Below are 12,087 nucleotides of genomic sequence, written 5' to 3'. Positions count from 1 at the left end.
CCCTGGCTGTGTGACAGCAGCTTCCCGGCTCTCAGGTCTCCTTCACAGTCCTGCCAGAAGCCAGGCCAGGCTGATCTGGACTACAACCTGTGACGGAACCATCCCTGGGAGGGTAGATCATGCAATATGACATTGGTACCCACCCCAAAACTCACAGCCTCTAATCATAACACAGTCGCAGACATCTGGAATAGTTTCGAGCTCACTCCATGTTCCTAAGAGATGGCTGACAAGGGCTGAATCATCCTGGCCGCTTGCTCAGCTCACTCAAGTGTTCTCTCATGGCTGTAATTCAATGTGATGGAATCAGTTAGAGGAAAGTACTGGTTTGAGCAGATGAGTTCTGGCAGTCACAATCAGCACCAGCCCTCAGAAGGACATGGGAGCATTTTGGAGAGGTGAGGTTGGCACCTTTGGCTGAAGCCTTAGAAAGAGTTGAAATTAAATTGAAGATGTCTAGAGGGAGGTGTAAAAACACGTGCCATGGAAAGCAGATGAAGATGCAACCGTCTCTCCTTCCCCACGCAGCTAGCACAGGTGGCTCCCAGGGCACGAGGACAACACAGGACTACGCTGAAGAAGGAAGGGCTTGGTCAGCGGTGACAGGCATGTGCCCTTCCCAGAAGACATCTTACCAATCCTGCAGTCCTGCCACACCTACTGGTACAACCTGTTTCCCTCCAGGTTCTCCTGAGAGCCCTACCGCTAATCTAACTTGGAATCAAATGACCCCTAGATAGTTTTCTTCCAAGAGTCCCTCTTAGCTTTCTAGCTGTGGCAGTGGGCATGAACGTGCAGAAGAATGTATACAAGAGAGGATAAGTGCATGAAAGGGACGTTGGTCCAGCGGGAGTCATTGTTACAAATTAGCATGGAAAGGAAGGAAGGAGTCTCATGTGTAAGGTGCTCTCTGCACTCTTCCTGTCATGGGTTGCTGAGGGTCACAGGAGGGAAAGAAACTAAATGCTCTCTGAAAACTCGAGAACTGAGAAGTTATTCTCATTATTACCACATCACCATTCTGTCCATGCAAAGCCCTTAGAAGTTACTGGTACCAAGTCATAGGCTCATCCTGGGCATTGAGGAAGCACTCCTGCCTGAACTCTCTAGAGCAGGACTTGCTAAGGATGTTGCATGGAATGCCAGCCCCGAGATGATCAAACACCACAAAATTAAGACACCAGGGGAAACTAAATTTGGGAAATGCTGCATATTACACCCCCTTTTGAGAGGCATATTTAGCATCGTAAAGCTCTAAGAGGTCTGCAGTAAAAGCTAGTCTCAACAATTAGCTCAACATTGAGTCCAGCATTGGCCATGTACATTATCTTCCCTGGGCTGCTACAATAAAGTTCCACAAACTGGATGGTTTAAAACCAGAGAAATGTATTTTCTCACAGTTCTGGAAGTCAGAGGTCAGAAATCAAGGTGTTGGCAGAACCATGCTCCCTCTGAAGCCTTTAGAGGATTCTTCCCTGCTTCTTCCTAGCTTCTGGTGGTTGCCAGGGATGCTGGCATTCCCTGGTTCATAGATTCATCACTCCCCTCTCTACTCCATCATCACATGGCACTCTCCACTCTCCTGCGTTCTCTTCTGATATTACTTATTGGATTAAGGCCTCTCCTAAAAACCTGGGTAATCTCATCTTAACTTGATTACACATCTGCCAAGACACTATTTCCAAATAAGGTCACATCCACAGGTTCTGAGTTAGGATATCAACATATCTTTTGGGGAGACACATGAAGCTTATCTGAACATGGAGCACTTTGATCAATTAGGAATATCCAATGCATATCCACAAAACACTCCTTAAAAAGTGCCTTTCTAGAGTCAAGGCACTCAGTGCCTCACTTGTCTATCACTGGAACAGAATCAGAGTGAAAAGACAAGCCACGTTTAGCAGTGTGCACCTTGCACATAATTCAGAAAATAATTGTTGAGGGGCGCCTGGGTGGCACAGCGGTTAAGCGTCTGCCTTCGGCTCAGGACGTGATCCCGGTGTTATGGGATCGAGCCCCACATCGGGCTCTTCTGCTAGGAGCCTGCTTCTTCCTCTCCCACTCCCCCTGCTTGTGTTCCCTCTCTCGCTGGCTGTCTCTGTCTCTGTCGAATAAATAAATAAAATCTTTAAAAAAAAAAAGAAAGAAAATAATTGTTGAGCAATTAGAACCTTGGACTAGGGCCATAAAGAATCTGGAATGAACAAGGGGAGGGTTTCCGTTCTTAGGAAATGGCCTGATAGGATCCCTTAACTCCAAAATAAGGTAGGTTAAGCTGAACATGTTAAGAAAGAGTTGGAAGGAATGAGAGAGAGGTGGCATTTAACGAAGATTAGGGACAAAGAGCATTTGGGGTACATGAACGGTGCGATTAAAGCTAGAGGCAAAAAAGTGGGCCACAATCTGGGAATCATGACAACGCTAGATGCAAGGCTGGAAATAAGGCAGAGAACAGGTCCAAGGCACAGAGTACATTCGAGTCACCACTACAATCTCCAGCCCCACTGTGATTTATCCTGGACTCCATTCCCACGCCAATTTAGTCCCTCTCACTTCGCACTTTACAGACTTAGTCAACACTTTCCAAAAGTCATGTTGTATGAACTCGTGGCTGGTCATCCGTTTGTACCACCGAATCTGGGATAGAGAAGATACTCCTCAGTCAGATGTAGTATTAAAACAAAAAATGGGAAGACATCTTGGATTATGTGACCCAGAGGCTACCTCCCCACACCTTTCCAAAATCTCCTGGGCCTGGTAAACTGGGCAGAAAAATTCAGTGTTACTTATTTGTTCCTCTTTCATTTCCAACTGTAAAATAACCCTACGTGTTGGTTGAGAGACAATAAGGTCTTACTTTTGTCTGTAGGAATAAACATTTATTGAAATATTTGGAGCATTTTTATTATTTTTATACTTGTACACTCTTCTGGAGAAGATTAACCACCCCACCATTCAAGCGAGTGAATTCTCAGGCCTGAAAGTACGTGGAACCAACCTGTAAGGTCCCACTCTTCCTTCCTGCCTGCCACGTTACACGCACTGGCATTAAGGCACTACGCTATTTCAGGAACTCTCAAACACTCAACTCTGACAGAACAAGCAAGAAAGACATCAGTTCACAATGGGGGGGACAAAAGTCTATGTGATGTCAGGACAAATTTGCCAGTACAAACTCAAAGCATACACTCCCAGTCAGCCCGTCATGAGAGCTGCTACTTCCAAAGAGGACAAGGTGACAGATGAGTAGAGCACGACTCAACCACACCTTGGCTCATCCTCCCACAGCGTCAGCTTTCGGCAGATTTGGAGCCTGGGGTCCAATCCAGCCTTTTAAGGCCTCTGAGTAAAAATACACATGATTCTCTCATACCCCAGACTTACTATTTGGAAACATTTCTAATGCAAGGAAGGTAAGATTCCAGAACAGTTAGGTTTATATGTGATTTCATAAAGCAAATTAGTTCCGAACATTCATACTCAGGGCTACTGACATGAATTAATTAATACTCAAAACCAAATTTCATGCAGACTTTACTGCTTAAGGCTATTTCTCTCCAATTTACACAGTCATCAATAAGAAACATGTCCTCCCGGCTTCATCCATATCCATCCAATTTCATTTGGTTTTGATATCGACACAATGCAGCTGACCCCACAGATGCAGTTCAGAGGACACGGAGCCCAAAACCAGAGACAATAGCGTGTGGGAATGGAAGCCACAAAGTTCGTCCTAGAGACAGATTACCCAGTTCCTTTGAATCCAGGGTTCCAGCACCATGGGTAGCAGCACACAACCAGGTGGATTAGTTTACCATACAGATAGCATGGAAGGCTTCGGTCTCCAGCTCTAGAAACATAATCTGATAACATGGCCATTCTAGGTCTTTCACTGTGGTGCTTAAAATAAGAACGAATCAGGAGCCAAGGATGCATTACATTTAGAAGTCAATGTGGAATTTGCTCACAACTTTTAGATCACCATTCTTTTTGGAGACGGTGCTACAGAGAAGTTTGTCATTAAGGTTAAAACCAAAGGCCGGACCCTAGACCAAGAACTCACTTTGATTCCCAACGTCCTCCTCCTAGCCCGGCAATAAAGAGATGATTGGCAAAGATTCCACAAAACACAGAAAAGACATCTTATTCGACAGTAGGTACTGCTGAAAGTGAGTAAGGGAAACTTCAATTTTTAAGGAAAGGTTTCAGAAATCACCACTCATGAATACTTATCTCAGAGACCTGAACACAGACATGCTAGAGGAACCGATGGGGAAAATGAACATAATGGAATTGTTGCAAAAGGGACATTAATTGGTTATTTCTATTTCAGCTTAGCTAAAGTTGTAAAAATCTAATCACAAATATTTTTCAAAGTGGCGTCTTCTCCCAGTTATTGAAATACTTCAAATCATAAACCATTTTTTTATTGCTGATGTTGTTTTTCCTGGGTGAAACCAAATAATCACTTCATACTCCACTCAAAAATGAGGCTTCTCTCAAGACTGCAAACATGATCATGAAGAAGCCATGTCCCCAGACCCCACTTCAGACAGTTGAAAGTAGAAGACATAGCTCTCTCAAGCAGTCCTAGCTTTCACTTCTTACAGTGCTTCGAGGCAAGTACCAAATAGTCAGCACCCAGAAAAGGCCACATGAATTATTGTTCAAAGAACAGTCTGCCCACAGTCTGAAGTTCATCTTAGCTTCAACAAACTACTTCCAAAATGTCAACACTGAGAACGAAATGGGTACGAATGCATTTTCCCTACCTTCTCTTCCTGTGACTTCAACGCTTCTGGACTCCTGCAAGAAAAGAAAGACTTTGTGTTTTTGAAGAATAATTCATATGTACAGATACTTGCAAATATCCCATCTCTGCTAGCCATTTATTCACAAAAAAGATGAACAATTTCATAAGAATGTGACATTCAGCAATGTTGGCTCTACTAAACTCCCAACACACACACACACACACACACACAAAGGTAAACAACTTGTTGCTTTGGCAGCTTAATCAAAAAATATATTATTAATCATTCAAGTTTTGTTTTGTTTTGTTTTGTTTTGTTTTGTTTTGTTTTAAGAGAGGGGGGGGGGGCCAGAGGGAAAGGGAGAAAGAGAATCTTAAGCAGGCTCTATGCCTGGTAGGAAGGCTGACTCGGCACTCGATCTCACAACCCTGAGATCATGACCTGACCTGAAATCAAGAGCCAGACACTTAAATGACTGCACCACCCAGGTGCCCCAATCATTCAACTTTTAATGAACAGAGACAACTCTCATGGTCCTCCTTATGTGGAATCTGGACTGTTACCAAGTGTTAAGGAAGACCCTGTCCCAGACTGATACCACATCTCCCACCTAGACTGTAGGTGCTATAGGGCTTGGGAAAACACAAGTGGACAGGAGTCAGAACTATCTGACCTGCAGTAGGTTGTGATTTGTGGTACCATAATGAAGACCACCAATGCTTTTGAGTGAGTCACTGGCATGATCTAGTAATTGACTGTGCTCAACTCAGTAATTTCCAAAGGGTGGGATCTTACAGACAATTTGGATGGTCAGTCCCTGACATTGGACTAAATTAAGCCCTTGGGTATTTTTTTTAATTCAATTCCATTTTCCTGCTTGTGTAGGCCAATAAGCAAAGTGAGAAGTTATATAACCAAAACAGACAGAATTCCTGCATTGAAAACATTCATGGCTGAAAAAAAGAAAAAAGAAAACATTCATAGTTGAATAGGAGGCTACAGAACAAACACAAATTACTGAGAAGTAAAGGGGTGGTTTTACCTTGAAAAATAGCAGTATATTCATATTCAGGCAGATACATAAAGAAAAAGGTTTTTAAAAGAACATTTGAAATAGCACTGCAGAATGGGCAGGCTTTCAGATAGAAGTAAGGGAGGGAGGGTACACCAGGAAGAGAGAAAAGCTTAAGAAAAGGCAGGGTGAGGGGGAGAGTGCAGGATATGCTCAAGAAGCAGGAAAGACCCAGTGAGAAGTAATGGGAGGGAAAGGCTGGAAACATATACTGTGTTTTCACAACTAATAAAAAGTACGTACAATTCATCATAAATAACCAGTTTAGGATACAAAGTCTAATATCAAGAATAAGTTGAAAATCCATGCTAGCAACCAAAGAAGAGAAAATAAAATACCTAACTTGGGCCAACTTCTTGCCATCATGACAAAGAAGACCATTCAGCACCAGCACTTTTGTAGCAAATGGTGTTGTCTTTCAAACCTTAGCATTCTTGTCTAACATCCTTTGGGGTCAGAAGGCAGAGGCAATATGAGGGATGAAACTGAGGAGGCACCTGAAAGTGCATCCCCCTCCCCAAATTACATTCTCTGACTACCACCTGCAATGAGTCAAAAGCCCAGGTGGAAACCAATGGAAGACATATGCTATAGGCCTGCAGCCCATCAGCACAGCAGTTAACCAAATGAGCTTCTCGAATGCTGGTTCCTGAAGGGGTACTCACTAGGTCAGGGTTCAGAAGAGGGACCACGGACAGCGTTAAGTGCTCTGAGAGCTATGTAAGCTGCACGTGACCCACACAGCACAGCCAGCCCCTCCCCCACCGCTCCCCAGCTCTCTGCTTCAGGGTCTGGCACCACATCCCTGGAAGTAACTAGTATTTTTAGAACAGGGGAAATCCATAAGCAACTTGTACATCTCAAGAAGAAGACTTTAGGGATGTCTTATTGCAATTGTACAAAACTTATAAATTAAGGAAAGCTGACATCTGCATTATGTTGTATCTTATCTAACAGTATTTTTCATCATTTGTTTCTTTCTTTCCTCCAAGAGTATTTTATAGTTTTCCTCTATGTCTTCTGAATATTTCCTTTTTGTATATCTTTTGTTATCATAAATAGAATTTCTCTTTCATTATATCTTCTAACTGCTCTTTATTTGTATGTGTGTGCAATTGATTTTTATATATGGGTTTTTAACCAACCACTTGGCTAAATGTCTTATTGTTTGTTAATAGTTATTCCATCGATTGTTTGGGGGTTTCCTTTTATATATTATGTAATCTTCAAATAGCTATGATTTTTATCTCTTTCTTTCCAATTCTTAGGTCTCTCATGTCTTTCTCTTGTCTGATTGCTTCAGCTAATTCCTCAATCTAATGCTAAGTGTTGTGGAAACTTGGCCTGTCCATGGGCATACTGGTCTTGTTTCTGACTTTAAGAAGAAAACCTTTAGTGTTTCCTGATTCAGGGAAACAAAATGCTGGCTTTTGGCCCAAGGTATGTTCATCAAATTAATGAAATCCATGCACATATTATTGAGTCTTGAAAATAAATGGATGTTCTAGCTTGTCCTTTTACTTGTTTATTTATTGACTGTTTCTCTCCACTGGAATGTGAGTTGGGTTGGCACCAGGATCTTTTTCATTCTTGCATCCTCAGTGCTATTAAGAGAGCAGATGCTCAATGCATATTTGTTGAATAAAAAATACAATGTGTGTTGAATTTTATCAAATACTTTTCTGAATTTAGGGAGATTGTCATGATTCTTTTTCTCCTTAGATCTATTAAAATTCTCCTTAGCTCTAGCAGAATTCATGGTATTCACCTACCTCCGTATTTCTGGAATAAGCATTTCTTAATCATGATAACCTTCTTAAAAAATATTGATGGATTCTGTTTATTATGATTTTAAATATGTTTTTTGCATTAACATTCATAAATGAGATTGCTCTATTATTCTTAGGTGCCATTTTCCCCTCAGATTTAGGAATTAAAATGATACCAGCTTCATATAATGAATTCAGAAGTTTTTCTTTTACTATGCTCTGAAATAGTTCAAGTAAGTGGAATTAACTGATCTTTAAATGTCTCTTCAACTTCATTTCTCAAATAATGATTAAAGGTGAGGAAATAAAAGGTCAAAAAGGTTAAGCTTGTCCAAGTTCTCACATATTGGTCAGTGACCAGCTGGGATTTAAATTTCAAAGTTTACACACATAACAAAGCTTATGCACAACTCTACTTAATTCATGAGGTAGTGTGAAATCAGATGAGATATACTTCTACTTCAGGCTACAGAAGAAGAACTTGCATTAGACCCATCTTTCTGCTAAAAACAACTATAGAAGCTGGATTTTTTTTTTTTTTTAAGTTTGCGAAAGCATATCAGAGAAACAAAAGCAGTCAGAACTTAAGAGTCAATATTCAGAGAGCAGAAGTCCTCTGAGGTGCTAATTTTCCCTGTGGGGCACTGGCTATTTTGCATAGAAGTCAAACAAAAAGTCCTGCTCTAGAGCTGAAAGAAGTTTCACTGAGTTGAGAGATACCAGATTTGGGCTACCAAAGGAGCTAGAACCCGAGGGTCTGAAATCCTGGAAAAGGAAACCAGAAAGAAGTGAGCCCAATAATCTGCAACCAGCTTCCTCTTGAGTTATACAATTATGTCTGAGCTGCACATATAAAGAGGATGAAAAATAAGCAAAAAATTGGTCTCAAATCAGCTGAAAAACTAAGCATAGATTTTGGTACTTATCATGGTGCTAGGGAGACAAAAATTTGGCTTGCCAAGAAAGAGTGGCTCTGGTAAATGCAACTGACTTTGAGTTGAGATCATATACTCTCCAAGAATTTCAGTTCCTAGCAGACCAAGATGATTCACCAGTATTTTATGTCTAACAAAGAGAAGTAAATCCTCTCTGGAAGACAAAAATATTCACAGGCTTTAAGATTTTTCATACATAATGTTCAACACCCAACCCACATTTACTAGGTATGGCAGAAAATAAGATCAAACAACTAAAATCCAATACAAAATACAGCAGAAAGAGACCCACACTTTACCCAGATTTTAGAATTATCAAACACAAGCTCTAGAATAATGATGACTAATTTGCCCAGTAAAATAAAAGATGCTGAATTTCATCACAGAATTACAACCCATTACAAAGGAATCAAATGAAAATTCTAGAATTTAAAGTTAAACAACAAAGAAGTCAACAGATTAAACACAACTAAAAAGAAGAAGAGTAAGCTGGAAGCTAGATCAGCAGAAAATAAAAAGAGTGAAGATCTGAAAGGAGAAAATAAAGGGTGAAAAATAAAGAAAAGAGTATAAGAGACATTAGAGGAAACGGGGAAAACCTTCAACAAGCATGTAATTTAAGTGTCAAAGTGAAAGGAGAGAGGAAATAGAATAAATATTTGAAGAGATGTCAACTGGGGATTTTCTGAAATTTATGAAAAACATCAAACCAAAGATTTAGCAATCTCTATAAACCCTAAGCAAGACAAACAGAAAGAAAACCAATGCTAGGTACTCACAGAAAAACAGTCTAATATTCAAAGACAAAAAGAAAATCTCAAAATCAGCCAGCAGGTGGGTGGTGGGGATGGAGAGGACTTATCATCTACAAAGGAGCAAGAGCAAGACCACAGATGACTTTACAGGAGAAAATAATCATGGAACCGATAATGGAAATGAAAATAACAGAATGGCATCTTCACAATTCTGAAAGCTAGAATTCTATCCCTGGTGAAAATACAGGTATACACAGGGCAAAATAAAGATTTATCTAGATAAACAAAAACGGAAAGAATCCACTGCCAGCAGATTACCACTAAAAGCAACAAAAGGGAACACTCTGGACAAGAGGAAATTTTTTTCAGATGAATGCATAGTTTTGCAAGAAGGAATAAAGAGCATCAGTAAGGGTTAAAAAAGGGATAAATCTATTTTAGTCTGCTTAGTACAATAATAATGGCCTTTAAGGTAATAAAATTTGGAGAAAAGTACATGACAATATGATCACAAAAGGTCAGGAAGTCAAATGGAACTGAAGTACCAGAATGGCTTTTTATTGTTCAAAAAGTGGTAAAATTAGTACTGTGAGGCCAAAGGAGTTGGGTAACAAAAAACCTGACTGATCCAAAGGAAGACAAGAAAGGGTAGGAAAAAAGAGAATAAAGAATAGAGAGAATAATGTGTTAGATTTAATTTCATTTAAATAAAAGTAGACTAAATAATCCAACAAAAATACAAAGTTTGACAGAATAGATAAAACAAAATCCAGCAATATGCTGCTTATAAGAGACATACCATAAGTAAAAGGATACAAAAAAAGTGGAACGTAAAAAGATAGAAAGGATAAAGATTATTAATTCTAACCAGAAGAAAGCTGGTATAAATAAAATAGACTCCAAAGCAAGAATTATCATTAGTGACAAAAAGGGATGGTTCATAATAATAACAAGACAACTTAACAGGAATGCATAGCAACCCTAAACTCGCAGAAGAGCAATAGCATAGCTTGAACATCAAAAAGTCAAAACTAAAAGAAGTGGAAAAACCTACAATAATGGTCCAAGGATTAAAGAAACATCTGTCGCTATGTGACAGAGTAAGTAGAGGAAATAAATCAGTAAGGATCTACAAAATTTGAACCTCACCATTGACAAACTTGACCTACATCTATCTCTGAAAGAGAGAGAGAAAAGAAAGAAGGGAAGAAGGAAGGAAAGAAGGGGAGGGGGGAGGCATGGGAAGAGGAGGGGAGGGAAGGGAAGGGAAGAAAGAAAATGGACAGAGAATCTGAAATTGAGCAGGAAACCACACATTCCCAGTTTCTGGGTTGATGACAAAGATGTACATCAAACACTAAACGACAACTGCATACTACCCCTTCGCCTCAACGGTCCACTGGACATCTGTAAAGACTGACCATATGCTGAGCCATCAAGAAGTTCCAGCAAGTTTCAAATTATTAAAATCATATAAACAACAAATATAGCTTTGTGACTACAGTGAAATTAAATTAGAAGTCGGTAACAGGAGGATATGGAGAAAAAACTCCAAATATTTGACCCATGGATTTATAAGTATATCACATAATTTTCAAAAGAAAATCACAAGAGAAATAAGGTATTTTGGAATGATGGACAATTGAATTATAGCATTTAAAAAATTGTGGGATGTGGATAAAGCAATGATTCAAGGGAAATATAACCTGAAATGCATATGTTAGAAAACAATAAAGGCTAGAAATCGATGACCTAAGCATCTGTCTCTGAAAGCAAGGAGAAGGACAATTTAAGTCCGCAAAAAGTAGTAGGAAACAAATATGATAGGAGCAGAAATCAATGAAATGGGGGGGGGGAATATATACCATAAAAATTTAAAGCCAAAAGTTGGTTCTTTGAAAAGATGAATAAACTTAATGGATCCCTAAGAAGACTGAGGAAGGAAGGAAGGAAGGAAGGAAGGAAGGAAGGAAGGAAGGAAGGAAGGAAGGAAGGGAGGGAGGGAGTCAGGAAGGAAAGAAGGACATAGAATTTGAAATTGAGCAGGAAATCACACATACACAGTTTCTGAGTGGATGACAAAGGTGTGCATGCAATACAATGGGAAAAGGATGGCTTTTTTCACAGAGGGGGTTAAATCAATTGGGTAAACTTTTTTGGAAAAAAATGAACCTCAACCTCCTACCTTGTAACATACGTAAAAGTCACTTCCGGGGGAACTGCAGATGTCAATGTGAAAGGTAAAACAATTAAAGTCTCCAGAAGATACCTTAAGAGGTTATCTTCATGACCTTTAAGCAAGCCAGTATTTCTTAAATAGGATGTGAAAGGTAGCACTATAAAAGTAAAGAATGACGGGCTGGACTTTATTAAATGAAGACTTCTGTTCATTAGAAGACAGGATTAAGACAGTGAAGAGTCAAGCCATCAGGGGACTGTATTTACAACACACAGCTGACAGAGCACTTGTGGAGAATATAGAAAATACTTGTGCAAGTAAAACAAATACGAATCACGTACTTGAAAAATGAGCTAAGGACTTGGAAAGGAACTTCACAAGTTAAAACCACAGTGGGATACTGCTATACACCACAGAAAAACAAACAAACAAACAAAAAACAGGAAAAAAAAAAAAAAAACAACCCAACAACGGTAACATCAAAAGCGTACAAGGACACGGAGCAACTGTGATTTCTTAAGCCTTGAGGAACCAGCCCCAGCAGGACTCTCCTCATTGGTCTGAGTGTCATTTCGATGGGGCTCCCTGCTGCTGGAGTTCTTCGTCCTCTCAGGGGGTCC

General features: G+C 39.9%; 1 protein-coding gene across 3 annotated transcripts in view; it reads right to left on the bottom strand.

Moving 5' to 3' along the window:
• FSTL4 (follistatin like 4) overlaps window positions 1–12,087 on the bottom strand; it is a 617,506-nt gene that overhangs the window by 340,180 nt on the left and 265,239 nt on the right. For all 3 annotated transcript variants that reach the window (XM_040622453.1, XM_040622455.1, XM_040622454.1), the window contains one exon: window positions 4,776–4,809. In XM_040622453.1, the coding sequence (XP_040478387.1) occupies window positions 4,776–4,809 (34 nt within the window). The remainder of the gene's footprint in view (window positions 1–4,775; window positions 4,810–12,087) is intronic.

This window comes from Ursus maritimus, unplaced genomic scaffold, assembly GCF_017311325.1.
Source record: "Ursus maritimus isolate PB19 unplaced genomic scaffold, ASM1731132v1 scaffold_5, whole genome shotgun sequence".
NCBI lineage: Eukaryota > Metazoa > Chordata > Mammalia > Carnivora > Ursidae > Ursus > Ursus maritimus.
This window is presented reverse-complemented; position numbering and strand designations above follow the sequence as displayed.